This window comes from Mustela nivalis, assembly GCF_964662115.1.
Source record: "Mustela nivalis genome assembly, chromosome: 13".
NCBI lineage: Eukaryota > Metazoa > Chordata > Mammalia > Carnivora > Mustelidae > Mustela > Mustela nivalis.
In genome coordinates, this window is record NC_139032.1 from 72,616,527 (window position 1) to 72,634,012 (window position 17,486).

The 17,486-nt window shown below is 36.9% G+C and overlaps 1 protein-coding gene across 50 annotated transcripts in view; it reads right to left on the minus strand.

Annotated features, from left to right (window-relative positions):
* PTBP3 (polypyrimidine tract binding protein 3) overlaps positions 1-17,486 on the minus strand; it is a 141,416-nt gene that overhangs the window by 13,755 nt on the left and 110,175 nt on the right. For 42 of the 50 annotated variants that reach the window (XM_082696911.1, XM_082696944.1, XM_082696908.1 and 39 more), the window contains 2 exons: positions 14,717-14,794; positions 9,544-14,569 (listed from right to left, as the gene is read on the minus strand). In XM_082696911.1, the coding sequence (XP_082553037.1) occupies positions 14,437-14,569; positions 14,717-14,794 (211 nt within the window). In that variant the 3' untranslated portion in view covers positions 9,544-14,436. Of the gene's footprint in view, positions 1-969; positions 1,137-4,719; positions 5,053-9,543; positions 14,570-14,716; positions 14,795-17,486 lie in introns of those variants that run through there. The other 8 variants (XR_014302315.1, XR_014302316.1, XR_014302317.1 and 5 more) reach the window with 2 other exon arrangements.

Consider the following 17,486-nt stretch of genomic DNA (forward strand, 5'->3'; position numbering starts at 1 on the left):
GACTCCTTAAATAAACATAAAAATCAAAACAAAATCAAATTTTCTATGCAAAACCAGTGTCAAAACTCGGCTCTCCAAATATCACCAACCTACCTGTTGAGAAGATAAAGCTAGTTTATTGCTTACCCCAGTAAGTTTTGAAAAGGCTTTGGTAGTGTCTCAGATGGTCTCAGATAAGGGATATAAGGTCAGAATTAAGTGGAAGTTTGATTTAAGACAGGTTTTTTTGAAGAAGATGTGGGAGGGGAGGTCTTAGTTGATTGGCTAACAGTCACAATCTCACCGTCCAGGAATGGTGGAAATAGCATGCTGAGGATTTTAAGGGAGGGACTCAAGGAATCAACACACATTAGTGCTTTCCATCGGAAACTTGAGTATTTCTGTAAGATCTTGTATGAAAAGTCAAACCATTTACCTATACAGGAGACTCCTGGAAAAATAAAAGTCACCCTAATGAAGACAGAAGAATAACAAAGTCGTGTTAATGAAGTCAAAGGACTCTCACCGAACTGACTGAGCAGGATTCTGGCTAAAAACGGGCTCATGAGAACAACTCCAAGGAGGAGACTTACTCAAGAAAAGAGCTGAAAAGAATCTGACTAAAGCTTGGTCAAGGGCAGAGTCTTTGTCAATGGGGAGCATCCCAGGGTCCTCTTGGCTTGCCCTTCCCGGCATGGAACCATTGTTTCACAAGCCAGGGCCAAAGTGACAGGATCCCAGTATTCTCAGTGTGCCACACCTGAGGAAGATTCCCCATCTTGAGGAGGGGCTGAGAGGAAGAAAGTCACCACCTCTTGACCACACCGGGATGTAGCCCCAGCGAAAGGTGCTATGGGCAAGAGGAGAGAAGGTATTGTTCTGCTACTGAGGAATGTTTTTGCTTTCCCTAGTGTGGGAGCTGGGAGGGGTGAAAGAGCTATTTTGGTTCAAATACCACAGATTCTCACCTTTCTTAGCAAGTTTTCTTACCTAAATGCTCTTCAATAAGCCTTTAGGACCATTTCCAGAGTCCTTAATTTTTTTTTTTTCCTCCAGCTTTCACTATTACTAGGGAGCAGGTCAGTGGAGTTCTTCACGTCACCACGCCAGAAGTCAACCTTCAGAACTATTTCTTTGAAGATCCTGGGCTGGTGAAGCTGCTCAAAGAGAGTCAGGGTGAAGGATAATATAGATTAGATTTTTTTTTAAGATTTTATTTATTTATTTGAGAGAGAAAGTGCATGAGAGCGAGCGTGTGGGGAGAGACAGAGGGAGAGGCAGGAGCAGACTCCACTGAGCAGGGAGCCCAATGCAGGCTCGATTCCAGGACCATGCAACCAAGACCTGAGCTGAAGGCAGAGGTTTAACTGAGTCACCCAGGTGCCCCTATATATATTAGATTCTAAGAGGTGATCTTACTTATGCAAGAAAAGTATCTAAAACTTTGAAATAATATATAATTGATGATTATGTGATTAACAATCATGTAAGTTAGAGGTTAACTTGTGGACTACTATTGAGGGTGTGATTTTAAAAAAATATATACATACATATACACACACACACACACATATATACATACACACACACACACACACACACACACACACACACACACACATATATAGTAGAGAAGAGAACCCCAAGTGTTACAGTTTAATTGCCTGAAGATTAACTGATTATATATCTAAATTAGAAATCTCACTTCAGAACTCCTTCCCCTACTGATGACATGAAACATCGTTCTACTGCCAACTCCTTCATTAATAAGTTAAATAAAACCTAACTCATGTCCATTATATTTAAGAATTATGTTTTTAACAATTTAAGAATTTTACTTTCAAACCTCTATAGTCTCAATTCTGATTCCCCCCCGCCCCCCGTGCCACACACAAATAGCACAGACACCAGTCAGTAAGATTAAGGAATAGCGTTTCTGAGACTCTGGCTCCTAAGGTCCTGAAGATTCTCTTAGCAGAGTCGTGAGCAACTGGGGAAAAATGTTTATGGGCTGAATTATGCCCCCTTCCCCTCGCCCACCAAATATATTAAAGTCCTAACCCCCAATCCCTCAGAATGTAACTGTTTTTGCAAACAGGGCCTTTAAAGACATAATTCAGGTAAAATGAAGTCAGATGAGTGGGCCTAATCCCATATGACCGGTGTGCTTAAAAGGAAATTAGGACACACACAACTGTAAGGACACAGAAGGTAGTCATCTGTAAGTCAAGGGGGAAAGAAACTAGAACTACCACAACCTCCATCTCAGACATCTAGTTTCTAGAGCTTTGAGGGGATAAATTTGTTCCACCCAGTTTGTGGTACGTTGTTAAGGCAGCTGTAGCAAACTAATACATTGTGCAGGGGAATAGTTTGGCTTCCTTGGGATTGACCATATGTAAGAAATCCTATGCTTTGGGGGGACATCATGGAAGAAGTTATGGCTACCCCCAAAAGGTCAGAAGCAATAGTTTCAGGAAGGGTGGGGATCTGCAAATACATATACCGCAGAAAATAGTTGGGCTGTTGGGAGTTTGTCACCAAATTCCTAAAGCCCTGAAGCAGAGAGTAGCTGTTTTTGTAGGCAGAGGCAGGACTCCCACTTCCTTCCTTGAGTAATCACTCAGCTTTCTGTATGTTTCATTGATCAGCTGATAGCTTGGTTTTGACATGATGTTGGTCTATAATAACCAGTTTGCTGTCCACAAAGTCACCAGAAACACCAGGGTTCTATTTATGATGGTCTTAGTTTTTTTTTTTTTTAATAATTTTTAAAAAATTTATTTATTTGACAGACAGGACCACAAATAGGCAGAGAGGCAGGCAGAGAGAGAGAGAGGAGGAAGCAGGCTCCCCGCAGAGCAGAGAGCCCGACGTGGGGCTCGATCCCAGGACCCTGGGATCATGACCCAAGCCGAAGGCAGAGGCTCAACCCACTGAGCCACCCAGGCGCCCCTGGTCTTAGCAGTTTTATTTCAGGAGTGGAGGATGTGGACTGCCAAGGGAAAGAATTTAGGGCTGGTTCCACCATAAACTCCTACCAACTGCAAGGAAATGGCAAGTTTTCTTTTATTCAACAGATAACCTCCTTTATGCTAGTCTCCGTGTGGGTGCTTTAAGGAAAAACTGCTACTTACTGAACAGAGGAAAGTCCTATAATCTCTTTCATCTTCATGACTTTGATTGTGAGAATTTAGGGTAATCTAAAAGTGAGATAACTTGGCATACACCAAGCAAACAGTTCATTTTGTAGTCCTTTTTGAAAAAAAAAAAAAAAAAACCCTGGAAGCCATGTTTTGAAAATACAGATACTTATGCCTGTTTTGGAAAATGTGAGGCTGACAGCCACTGCTCTTGGATCATATTGAGAGATGTTTAAAAACATGAGATACCGATAAATCAGGTAGATATATGTAAAAATATAAAGAATATATATGTCTCTGTGTATATATATACATATATATGTATGTATATATATTTACTTGTTCAACCAATATTTATTAAGTATATAGGGCAGTGTAGTGGGTTCTGGGCACACAATGCTTAATTTTAAAATAGCACCATGACTTTACCTTCATGGAGCTTATGGTCCAGTGCAAAAAGTGGCTACTAGCCAAATGATCATGCAAGGGCATGATCAACTTGGCATGTGCTCTGAAGTCACCTACTGCTGCGAGGAAATTGTTCAGATAAGCGAGTCAGGTTTTATCAACCTAATACTCTATTGCCAATAAAGGGCCCTTGCTTTGACTTGAAAGTAGACGTAGATTAGCCTTCTGTCAAAGCAAAGAACACAGACTTGAAGTCACATGAGTCACATCTTTTGTATATGAGAACCTACCAGCTGTTCAGGGACATAGCTGACCTGTTACTGAAATTTGAAGGAAAAACCTTTGTTACCCGGAGGAGGAAGACAGAGAGAAGCAAGATCAGACAGATTCTTTAGAACTAATTTGTAAGCCAGTTATCATGCTACAAAAAAAAGGTACCCTAGTGCTTTTCCCTTTACTATGTTCCTTGATGGCATGGCTACAGTATCTTTTCCTACCTCAGATCTTCCCAGCAAACATATGTCTACGGAACAGTCTACGTGGAAGTACAGCAGTAAAAGGCATAAGGGTGAGAGAATCATTGGGACAATCCTAAACCTTCTTCTTCTTCTTTTTTTTTTTTTTTATAAGCTTTATTCCTACATAAATAATTTTATTTCTCTGATACTTGCTTTTGTCATGAAGGATACGTAGTGGAAATCCTTAGGATAACAGGACAATCAGAGTAGACAGCTATGATTAATATACCAAAAATCTTTTGCGAAAGAATCACAAAATAAATTCAAAGACAGTACAAAAACAATAAAAACATTTAACACGCTAAAAAACAAACTTATTTGGGGGAGATCAAAACAACCAAAAAGTAGGTTCTTTGTAAATACTTCTGGCAGGATGGAAGGAAAAAAAAGACACAACCAAAAAAGAAAAAAAAAAAAGATTAAAAAATGACTATAATTGGGGTGCATAGGTGGTTCAGTGAGTTAAGCATCTGACTCTTGATTTCTGCTCAAGTCATGATTTCAGGGTCATGAGATCAAGCCACACATTGGGCTCTGTGCGGGGTATGGAGCCTGCTTGGGCTTCTCTCCCTCTGTCCCTTTCCCCCTTAAAAAAAAAAAAAAAAGACCATAATTAATCTACTAGGTAGAGATTTTAAAATATTATAAACAACTTTCACCAGTTTGAAAAGTATTATACAAAATGATTTAATAATCTTCCAAGTAGAAGCAGAGAATGAGCGGGGAGGGGTGTAAACACTGAATATGAATTGTACAGCAACATAAGCTTCTTACACGAGTCTACTTTCACAAATGTTTGAAATTTCCATAAAAGCACAGGCTTAAAAAAAAAAACAGAACAAAACAAAAAACAACCCAGGGGCGCCTGGGTGGCTCAGTGTTGGTTAAGCCTCTGTCTTCGGCTCAGGTCATGATCTGAGTGTCCTGGGATTGAGCCTTGCATCAGGTTCTCTGCTCAGTAGGGAACTTGCTTCTCCCTCTCTCTCTGCCTGCCTACTTGTGATCTGTCAAACAAACAAACGAACAAATAAATAAATAAAATCTTTAAGAAAAACAAAACAAAATAAAACCAAGGTAAACAAAGTTTTGGAGGATAGAAAACAATCACTTCAAAAAACAGGTAAGTAAAGGAAAAGGATCGTTTATCTTGTCTTTCCCATAGAAACTGTGCCTCAGAGTAACCAAAAAGTTGATAAGGAAAATTTCTCTTATTACATAAAAGCAATCAAAGTAATACATGCAAAAGGCATGATAGAACTTTGGCATTTTGTTATCCTTAAAAATTAATGGATTTACGTAATAGTGATCAATGGTAACGACCATCACTACACATGAAGTGTCCAATGTCATCTATGAAGTATTCTTACCTGTCCTTCCTGGGGGCGGGGGGGGGGGAGAGTCAGGAAGGAGGTAAGGAAAGCAGCAGCTTCCAATTTACAGAGAACGAGAGGTGGGGGGACATAGTAAAGAAATAACATTGCAGGAACATATATACTCAGAGAAATCTAGACCACTTGAATTTTTAGAGAAAATAGCTCAGTTCCTTCAACAAATAAGTTGTAAGGGAACAAGACAATGGAAAGGAATGCTATACACTGAAAGACTTTGTCAGGAATTACAACATATGGACTTACACATACTGAAATGTTTACAAATGAAATCATAGGATGACCAGGATTTGTTTCAAAATCATCCAAGGAATGGGATGAGTAATAGATGAAACAAGATGGGCCACTGGTTACAGTGGGTATTAGGTACATGGAGTTCATGACACCAATTAGCATTTATTAAGAATCTTAATGACAAGAAGTTTTGCTAAACATTCTGTATAGTCTCTCCTCTTAGGATGCTTGTGAGCTAGGGGTCTTTCTGGCTTTTCTTAATTTATTTGACAGGCAGAGATCACAAGCAGGCAGAGAGCAGGCAGGGGGAAGCAGGCTCCCCGCTGAACAGAGAGCCCGACATGGGGCTCGATCCCAGGACCCTGGGACCATGACCCGAGCTGAAAGCAGAGGCTTTAACCCACTGAGCCACCCAGGCGCCCCTTGATGGAAATATATTGAGGGATTAGCCCACATGATCAAGCTTCTAGCTACAGAAACAAAACTATTGATGAAACCTCTGAATAAGTTCTGTGTAAAACTGCTCAAAAAGAAGTAAAATTTACTTGAAAATAGTTTTTGCTTTTTGTTCTGCTCTGGATAATATTTTTCCTATAGGTATGCCATGGTCAGAGAAATGCCACAGATATGTGGGAGGGCTGCACTGTGAAACCCAGTTCATGGGATCTTGAATATTTATAACAAAGTCTTACTTACCCGATAGAATAATCAGCTGATTTAGGAAGCAAGAAGAACAGTTTCTAGCTCCTTGTTCAATTACAATCATTTTTCAAAATCCTTTTTTTTTTTTTAAACATTTTATTTATTTATTTCACAGACAGAGATCACAAGTAGGCAGAGAGGCAGGCAGAGAGAGAAGAGGAAGCAGGCTCCCTACAGAGCAGAGAGCCCGACATGGGACTCGATCCCAGGACGCTGGGATCATGACCTGAGCTGAAGACAGAGGCTTTTAACCACTGAGCCACCCAGGCGCCCCAAAATCCTTTTAATTAAAGTATAACATACAGAAAAATGCACAAATCCCAAGTGTACAAGCTCAATGAATAATCAAGAGAGTAAACTCTCCTGGATAACTGGTACAAAGGTTATAAAACATTAACCACAGACCAGAACCTCTCATACCCTCAATTACCTCCTTACCAAAGGTAACCCCTATCCTGTTTTTGAACATGATGTGAATAGAATTATACATTATGTATTCTTTTTTTAAAAAAAACATTTATTCATTTGACAGACAAGAGATCACACGTAGGCAGAAAGGCAGGCAGAGAGAGGGAGGGGGAAGCAGGCTCCCCACTGAGCAAAGAGCTGGATGCGGGCCTCAATCCCAGGAACCTAAGATCATGAACTGAGCTAAAGGCAGAGGCTTAACCCACTGAGCCACCTAGGTGCCCCTACATTATGTACTCTCTTCTGTTCAACATCACCTCTGAGATTCATGTAGCTTCATTAAATTCCTTGCATAACTATATTCTATTATATATCATTATGAAATCTATCTCTAATAGTGCCTGTCCTAAAGTTTATTTGAATTAATATAATACCAGCTTTCATTTGATTAAAGACAATCTCAATGGAGTCTGCATGGAATATCAGAATTACTAACTTTTCCAGGTCAATTATACTTTCTTGATACTCACATAGTTGAAGTTCTACATCTAAATCCAATGGCGTACAAATACAGTAATTCCAACCAAACCGTTATTAGAATTTTATCAGTTCAGGGGCACCTGGGTGGCTTGGTTGGTTAAACGTCTACCTTCAGCTCCGGTCATGATCCCAGAGTCCTGGGATCAAGCCCCACATCAGGGTCTCTGCTCCACAGGGATTCTGCTTCAACCTCTCCCTCTTGCTTGTGCTATCAAATAAAAAAAATCTTTTAAAAAATAATAGAGTTTTATCAGTTTAGCATAAATTGTTTGATAGAGCATATAGTGACGAATTTCCAGAAGTTGAAATAGGACAACAGAAAAAAATCAATGATGCAGGAACAATCACTTAAATTGTAAAGAGTGGAGTTTAACACTGCACTTAGCTCGACTGCTGATATAATCTGATATAATCAGTACTCGGTGAGCTGAATGAATAATCTTTACTAAATAGTGCTATATAGTGCTATGGGCTGAAATCCCCCCCCCCCAAATCCTTGTGTTGATATCCTAAACTCCCAATATCTCAGAAAGTGACTATTTTATTTGGAGACAGGGCCTTTGAAGAGGTAATTAAGGTACAATGAGGTCAGATGGTGGGCCTAATCCAATTATGACTGGTGCCCTCATAAAAAGAGAGATTAGGACAAAGAAACAGAAAAGAAAGACTGTGTCGCATAGGGAGAGGATGGCCATTTATAAACTAAGGAAAAAGGTCTCAGGACACCATGTTCTTAAACTGTAAGAAAATAAATTTCTGTTTAAGCTGCCTAAGATGTGGTACTTTGTTATATGAGTCCTAGGAAACTAATATGAATAGCCACTACATTTTTAAGAGTTCTCAAATTAGCAACTTGAAATTACATTTTTAGATGAAATTTTTCATAAGTAGGTAGACATTTGTTACCCTTCAGCAAAAGCACCCAGCACTAAACTGTGTCTTCAAATTGGTTTTGGTAGTTTTCAGGAGAGTATTTAAGCACCTCAATTCTGTGTACAGAACTTAAAGATCACAATCTTCATTACAGTTGGCAGGACAGAACCCCTGGGGGCAATACTGGCACTGGGTAATACCAAGGACTCCTGAGTTCTAGTCCACACTCTGCAATTAAGTGTCATGTAGCCTTGGGCCAGTCACTTTCTTTTTTACACCACTGACTTTAAAAAGTGGAGACTGAACTAGGTGGTCTCTCAGATTCATTTATTTCAGACCCACATGACTCAGTGATGGTCAGAAGCCTTCTGGTATGTAAATAAGCATTTCACAGTTAAGACCTCATTTGGCCATAGCTATTTTACCTTTTCCTGATAAAAATGCCTCTTACACTGGAAAAAAAAAAAAAAAAGGTAATTACATTTAAGGATACAAAAGATTTTACAGGTTAGCCAGCAAAGATCAACAGTGGTTACCTAATTTTCAATTCCATTAAAAATAAATTCCTACTTCTAAAAAATCCTAAGCAAAAGATTAAAATAAACTCTGACAATCCATAACTCTTTTAAAGAACTTAAAAATAGAACTTTTGTCTAAGGAAAAGAAGTATCTGGCAGCTGGTAACTGTTGTTACCTTTTAATTAAAACGAACACAAACCTGGTCTGTGATCACACCTCATGTTTCAAATTTATGTATATTAATCCTATAGGGAAGCTAAAAACTGAACTGGGGAAAGTGTTCCAACTTTTGTTTGGCAACTGAGCTTAGACAAAGAGTGTGTTTATGGGGGGTGGGGAGAGACAGATACACAGGGAGAGAAAGAACTCACACAGTCTGTCAGCGTGTATTTGTACTAAAGGGAGAGGGCCACAAAAGAAGTTGTACTGTAGGACAATTAGAAAAGCACTTTGCTTCTCAAAATAAAATCACTCCTTAATTAAAAGAAGGGGTTAGCAGACTTGGGGCTTTATCAGTTTTTAAAGTATGAATACATGCTTGCTATTCCCTCTAACTATGACAAGTTTAGATGGATGGCTATGAAAAAGAAAAGAAAGTATGACGTCATAAGAATTACAGGTAAGACAAGAGGAAACCCAAAGTACAGACACAAGAACACAGAAAATTTTAAGAGAGTACAGATGTCATGACATTTATTAAAAGGCATGCTACAATGCTATACTTGTTAGGAAAAGAGATTAGAGATTATCAAGTAATAGCAAATATACAAACTGAACGGAAATGGAATATACTATAGAGTACAGAAGCTTAAATTAACCATGCACTACGCATTTAGAAAATATGTTTTTTAATATTTTATCTTCTCTTTGCATTTATAACATAATTCACTTAAACAATCACAGAATCCTTTTCTTCCAACACCACAAACTGTGTTACAAATGAAAGCTGGTACTGCTGCTTATCAAAATATACAAGACAATTGATGTTTTGTATAAAACCACTTTATATGTTAACTTGTTCCCAAAAACCTTTTTTTTTTTCCTTTTTTGGCCTGGTTAAAAAAAAGTTGTTACAAATATTTACAGCATTTTCTTCTTTTAGATGAACATTCTTATAAACTGAAAAAGGGAATTTTATGAACAGACCACATAAAACACAAGACAATGTCAGAGGCTCCTAGCTGTGCTATTTTTGTTTTACTCAAATACAGTACTGAAAATGCCCATCAAACCCTTGTCATCCTAATCCATTCTGTTCACACTTATATTCCCATTTTCTCTAAGTAGTCTATTCACCAACAGGAAATAGAAAGTAAAGGCTGCTTTGCACTGGGTCTTCTTTCAGAAAGGAGCTTGGGAAAAAATGCTTAATGAGAGGAGTTAAACCAGAACAGTAAGTCTTCTTTGGTCAGAGCAATGAGGTGACATTTTGATGTAAAATTTTGCTTGGTCAGCAATCTATAATTAGTACTTTCTGAATGTGGGATGAATTTTTAAAAGATCTGGTTAATAATGGTAAGGGGGGGAAAGGCCAGAGTGTTTTTTTTTTTAATGACATCAAAAATATCTATTTAAATATTTGTTAATACAACTACTACATAGATTCAAAAACCGAAAATAACACAACAAAATCTGTTTACAGTGCTGACTTAAGCTTACTATACGCAGCTTTCAATCATGACTATTATCACCAAGGTTACTGGACCAGACAAATATCCCTGTTCTCTGGAACATATGCTTCAGGTTACAAAAACTAAAACGACTACCACAAAGATGTAGAGCAGCTCATTCTTGGACCTGCACAATGCTACAGAATGAATATTATGTGATAAAGGCAAAAGTGTAACTGAGACTTCATTTATACAGTTACAATTCTTTGCTTGTATGAATAGTCTGTGGGATAACATTCTTTTAAAACTATATAGTACGTATTTCCTGAAAACCAGAATACTGATACTACCTTAGTCTCAAATAGGAAGAAAAGGTCAATTAAGACTACTGAAGAAGGCACATAAACTTTGGTCCTGTTTTGTTTTCCTCCCTCTATAAAGCTCCCCAAACTTTTTAGTAATTTTCTCTTTTAAACCATTCATAACTAACTGTTAGAATTTGCTGTGAAAAAAGACTGCAAATAGTCTTACAGATAACAACACAGCTCTTCTGAAGGACAGCTGAGTTCCATCTTCTTTAAAGGAAAACTTTTGTGCAATCTAAACTGTATTTCTTGTAGCACAATAGTAGACTATTTAAAGTCTGGCAGTTTTATTCTTGTTAACAACTGATCAAGACAAAGGAAAGGCTAAGAAAAATGCTTTTACGCATAGTCATGCTGTCTTTTTGGTTTTAAAAATAGCAGTACACACTGGTTTTCAAAGAGACAGACTGATAGTTTGGCAAACTTAGGGTTTTTAAGTGAGTCATTGGGGGAAAATACATTACTTTTGAGTTTGTTATCTTTCATCCAACAATATTTAGTGGAAACAGAAATTACATGAAAATATATTCACTATATAAATTTCACTGCCTAATGACATGGAAGCTTTGAAAAGTTTGTATGAAAATGAACAGAGACAATAATGAGAGTTAACTTTTTATCAACTGCAGTAGAACCAATGATCATCACCCTAGGTGGTGCCAAAGAAGGCATTGCTCCCAAAGGGAGTTAAGCAGGCAGAAATTCTGTCTCTAAATATTGTGAGATCTGCAACTTTTAACAATAGAATCAAAAACATGACTGAAAATAACTGATTACCTAGTCTTGAATAATTTATAGCATTCTATAGGAGCTATTGGGAGTTATGATACTCTCCAGTAAGTTATCAATTAAGATATTAAGATACTGGGTCATTTTTCTATTTATATCTCACACAAAACACATTTTACTGCTACACAAGTTATTAAAATCTCAAAGTAAAACTTTTTGGCATAAATTGCTACTGCTGAACGTGTACTGCTATTTTTTGAAGACCTGAATATATATACTTTGTGTAAAAGTCAAGACACTTCCAAAAGTGATAAGACAATACTCCTTAAAGTAAATAAACTTAAAAATAGGATACTATGACAGCTCAACAGCAAAAATAAACATTATTCAGAAGATACTGAATAAATGCATGCCAAAACAAAAGTACGAAGATCTAGTTTTTCCACTACCCTGATATTTTTAAATCTTTCTACAGACACTATGCCAAAAAAATACTGTAGACCTCTATAATTCAAACAGCAAATAACATATGGACAATATCCATGCACTAGAGCTAATTTCAGACCCAAATTGATGATTTCAAGCATACTATTTTAGATAAGAATATCTCTTTTCCAAATCTTAATCTGGTTTTGTCAATAAATTAAAATGTATGTACTGTGCATATGTATGTACAACATAGAAGAGTGCATGTATGTATATATATTTATCTACACACACACACACACACACACACTCTTACACAAACTCCCTGAAAAGGATTCAAATGTCTCTCTCAGATTTAAAGGCCATTCCCTACTTCAAAATTACATTCAATGCTATTATGATCTCCCATCTGCTACATTGACACTGAATGCTATAAGAACCATGAATTAAATCACACAGTAATTCCTAACTCAAAGCAAATAAAATAATCCAATTTAATGTGTCACTGACAATTATAATAGTGCCTGTATGCTTGGAAAAAAGAAGAAAATTTTGGGAGATTTCTCAAAAAATTTTTGTTTTTTTCCCTCCCCCCTTACTTAAGTGTTTTAGTAAAAACACAGTAAGTGAAGAAAATAAAAACTATATAAATGATTATACCTATCTATTCAGTCAATTCTAAAATGGATTCATTTGAAAGGTTTCAATTTAGTGTCCTCCTTCCTATTCTATCTACCAACTACCTATTGCTCAGTGTTGAGTGAATTCTGCTTTTTAATAACCTATATTATTTCCTGTAGTCTCTAATTTTTTGAAATAATCTTCCAACATTCAAGCTAATGGTTGGAATACAGCAAAGAAATTGAAATTTTTGAAGGTGAGATGAGCTACTCCGAGGATCTAAAAACTGTAAACGGGATGGACAAAAATGACCCCTTTACTAAATTCTGCTTTTTAAAAAAATCCGATCAAGCACGGAAAAAAATTAAAGAATGTAAAGTTTCAAATTAAAAAGAAATAATTTTACATTATACAATCACTGAAGCAACACGAAAATGTATTCTTACACTCAACCACAGAGAGGGACAGAGTATGAAAAAGGACTCCACCTTGTCATATTCCATGTACGCGGGCACTCAGTAATGAAGTTATAGTAACAAAGAAAAGTATGTCACTTCAGTACTGAGAAAAACCAAGTAATCCTGAGACAAATTCTAATGAGTGAGAAAGGTTAGACAAGATCCAGAAACTGAGATTGCATTTTATAGTACCAAACTGGTATGCTCTGTCACGGACTGCACGACCACTACTGGTCACAATGTAAAGAGGCCTACAGGTGTTCACTGAGTTATTACCCCAACCATTCACCCTTCCCTACCCCATCTCTGCACCAAAGCACCAAAAATTTGAATAAAAACTATTACTTATTGAAAACCACTTAAAATTGCAATGAAAAAACTTTAAAATCCTTACCAAAACAGGGAAAGAAAAACAAAATGCTCACCAAGCCCACAATATAGCTTTCAAGATATTTAGATAAAATTCTAACCTATTATATCATAAGCACATAATAAGGCACATAATAAGAAATTAAGTAAATACACAGTAATTCTGAATAAGTATTAGAGATTATAGTGGTACAAAAAACCCTTGAGATTAATTTTTTTCTAAAATAAGACCTTACCAAAAATAACTTTTAAAAAATCTGTCAAACCATATGATAGACCTGAATATTTTCCTTAAGACTGTAAACTTTTTTTTCTGAAAACAATTATAAAAAAGTAGTTTGTAAGTAGGATTTTCTTTTCAAATTTTCCAAGATCATATAACTCAGCAAATAGTGTCATTTTGAAATTTAAACCATGATTTTTCCTAATAAAACTAATAATTATTTTGACACCTTAACAGATCTTGGATTCTATTTAATTTCCTTGGGGACAATTGAGACACTTCATTTCTCCAAATAGTTTTAAAAATTTAAAGATATGTATTATTCCAAAGAGTGTCTTGCAGTGAAAAAAAGAAACCACTGAAGGAAAACATGCAAGTTTATAAATTTTCTTCCAATACAACCCAATTTGTGTATACCTATCAATGTATGCTAAATAATTAATAAAATTTATAAGTGAACATAATTTCCTATAGGGGTTGAACTTCTGAATCATAAAGTTAAAAACCTGGTTGTAAGTAATTTTAAAAGTCTGTATGTTTAAATTTTTCCAAAGTACAAAGGATTTTAGAAATGTTTTATAAGGCTGATCTGGACCCAAACTAAAAGAAAGTCTGTCCTCTTGAAATCTAACTTAGTATAAGGAATTAAATTATTGAAAAAAAAATTTTTTCCTGAAGGTTATTTTCATAGAAACTATGGTACAAAGGAAAAACAAACCTTTGATCACATCCTGGCAAGGGGGAAAAATGGAAAAAAAAAGAGAAAAAGAAAAGAATATCCCTTGATTTTCTGTATATACTTGAATATCAAACCAGAGTTACTTTCATGAAAGAGGCAGAATTGGTCTTGAGCTGCTTCAGTCTGTGTCTGAAGGTTTTACTGAAATTATGGTCCAGTCTTAGGAGAAAAATTCACAAAAAAATCAGATTGTAGATTTTGAGAAGGAAACTCTGAGGTGGTGATTTTCTCCAAGATCATGATTATGAAGCTCAATGAGGGCCTGGATTGCTTCTTCCACAGATCCCAACTGAATGAGTGCCATTTTGCGATCTTTTCTGAAAATAATATAAGAAACAAAAAGTATATAGAATTCAGTTTGCCTATAATTCTTCCCAACCCTCTAAAGACTTCATTAAAGTACTTTAAAAATTTGCATACCACATGAAATAATGTTAATGTATTTCTTGAAAGCACTGACTTACTGAAAGAATTTAAAAGCCTTCACTGAACATCCCGCTTCTGTGAAAAGGTTCTTCAGATCATCCACTGTAACAGAAGGGCTGTGAAAACATCACAGAGAGTATCAACTACCTTAGCCCAAATTCTCACATGAACCAAAGATTAACTGCTGCAACTGCCAAATCTCCAGAGTATCTCACATTTCAAAGACAATAAAGCCATTCAATGAAGACACGATTCGGAAGTACCCTGAAAGATGTTTAAGATTGACACATACATGACTCAGCAATGCAATCTGGTCTCAAATCTTTTGCATAAGATATAAACAGGTATATAAAGAAAAAGAAAAATGTATCTATATTTCTTTCTTTCTTTATTTTTTTAAAGATTTTATTTATTTATTTGACAGAGAGAGAGATCACAAATAGGCAGAGAGACAGAGAGAGAGAGAGAGATGAGGAGAAGCAGGCTCCCTGCTGAGCAGAGAGCCCCATGCGGGACTCGATCCCAGGCCCCTGGGATCATGACCTGAGCCGAAGGTAGAGGCTTAACCCACTGAGCCACCCAGGCGCCCCTATATTTCTTTTACAAGGATAATTACCCATATCACTGACTTCAGTAATTAACTCATGGATTTCCAAAGCTACTTCTAATATTACCCATTAGTAACATTAATATTACTATAGATATATAATATAATATATAATATAATAATATAAAATTACATAATTATTTCCCAGTTCCAACTTATTGGCTATAGACCACTAGAGTTCTACATTTTTAATGGCTTTTAGGGTAATTCTGAATACATGTATATGGGAGCTAGGCTCTAAGGTGGGTCCCTATTATTATTGCCTCCTAGTATTCAGGCCTTTAGATACTCCCTTCCCATAACAAAGAGATGTCCTCTCCAACCTTTATGGTACTGTACAAATGACATGTTTGAATTCTAAGGCTGAGAGACATTGTAATTCCCATCCTGCCTTCCTTGAATTATTAGCTTTGGAAGAAACCAGCTACCATTTCATGGGGACGCTTGAGCCAAATGGAGAAGATCATGTGGCAAGGAACTGAGACTGCCTGTCAGCAACTAAGGACATAATAAGTTAACTACTTGGGAGGTGGATCCTCTGGTCCCAGTAAAACCTTCAAACTTATGAGAGACTCTTAATCAAACAACCCAGCTAAGCCATTTCAGGATTCCTGACTCTTCATAACAATATGAGATAATAAACATTTACTATTTTGATAAGCTGTTAAGTTTTGGGGAAATCTGTTATGTAGCAGTAGATAACTAATCCAGTGGCCTATCACAAGGGTCAACTGACTAAATTATTCTAACACAGCAGTTTTCCTCTTTCACTAATTTCTTATGAGATGATTTAACTGCCCTAATGTCTTAAGAGGACTGTATTTCATCTCATGACAGCCAGTAAGGATGGAATGGTAGAACAATGACTGGATCTGCAGTTAACATTTCTATTCCTTTTTTTTTTTTTTGAAAAATTTTTTTAAAGATTTTATTTATTTATTTGACAGAGAGAGATCACAAGTAGGCAGAGAGGCAGGCAGAGAGAGAGAGAAGAGGAAGCAGACTCCCTGCCGAGCAGAGAGCCCGATGTGGGACTCGATCCAAGGACCCTGAGATCATGACCTGAGCCGAAGGCAGGGGCTTAACCCACTGAGCCACCCAGGCACCCAACATTTCTATTTCTCATTCATTGGTATATGATCCTGCATAAGCTACTTAAACTGAGACTCTCAGTTTCACTGATAAATGAAACTAATGACTTTACTATGCATGGATTGACAGCGACAGAATAGTTGTTACCAGGGACTGGGGTATAGAGGGAAATGGGGAATTACTGTTCAACGGGTAGAGAGCTCCAGTTTGGGATAATGACAAGAATCTGTAGATGGGACAGATGTGATGGCTATACAATAGGAATACAAAATGTGAATGTACACTGAACAGCACGTTCAAAAATGATTAAGATGATCAATTTTATGATATATACATCTTACCACATTAAAAAAAGGTTATTATATGGAGATTAAATGAGGTAACTTACACATATAAGTAACACATGTAAGTTACCAGCATGGTGCCCAGAATGTGGCAGACGGTTCAAAAAAATATGAATGTCCTTTCCCTCTTCTGCCTACACATCTTTTGTATGTTGTAACTGAGACCAGCTCCTAGATAATGTATTTAAGAAGGGAACAATGACAGGAGTCTGTCTCGGTATCTAAGTATGCTGTTCCTCTACCTGACTCCATAATGATTAGCTGCGACATTTCTAAGTCCATGTAATCTCGAGTTTTTCCTTAAGTGACTCCTCCAGTTTCCTAGCTGGCATGAGGTTTGAGTTGTTGTCCAGTTTAGATTCAAGGTTCCTTCAGGTAGCCTAACCAGAGACTAGCTGGCAGCCTAAGCATTCCACATTATTTTGAGTGGTTATTTTCTATTCCTATTCATCCCCATTCTCATTCTCAAAATGTTCTAGAATTTTACCCTTCTCCATTCCCCCAGTCTTTCAATTTCCGCTCACACGGGCATATACAAGCATATCCCACAGCTTTTACTCCACCCTCTCCAAAGTTCATTCCCTCTTCATGTATTAGAGTAAGTTATACACAACTGCCATCTTCAAAGGTGAAGGATTTCAAGAATTAGATCAAGGACTACAAGCCGCTTTCTATAAAGGGCCACACAATAAATATCTTAAGCTTTGATGGTCACAGAGTCTCTGCTGCAACTATTCAGCTATCCTGTTGTAGCTCAAAAGCAAC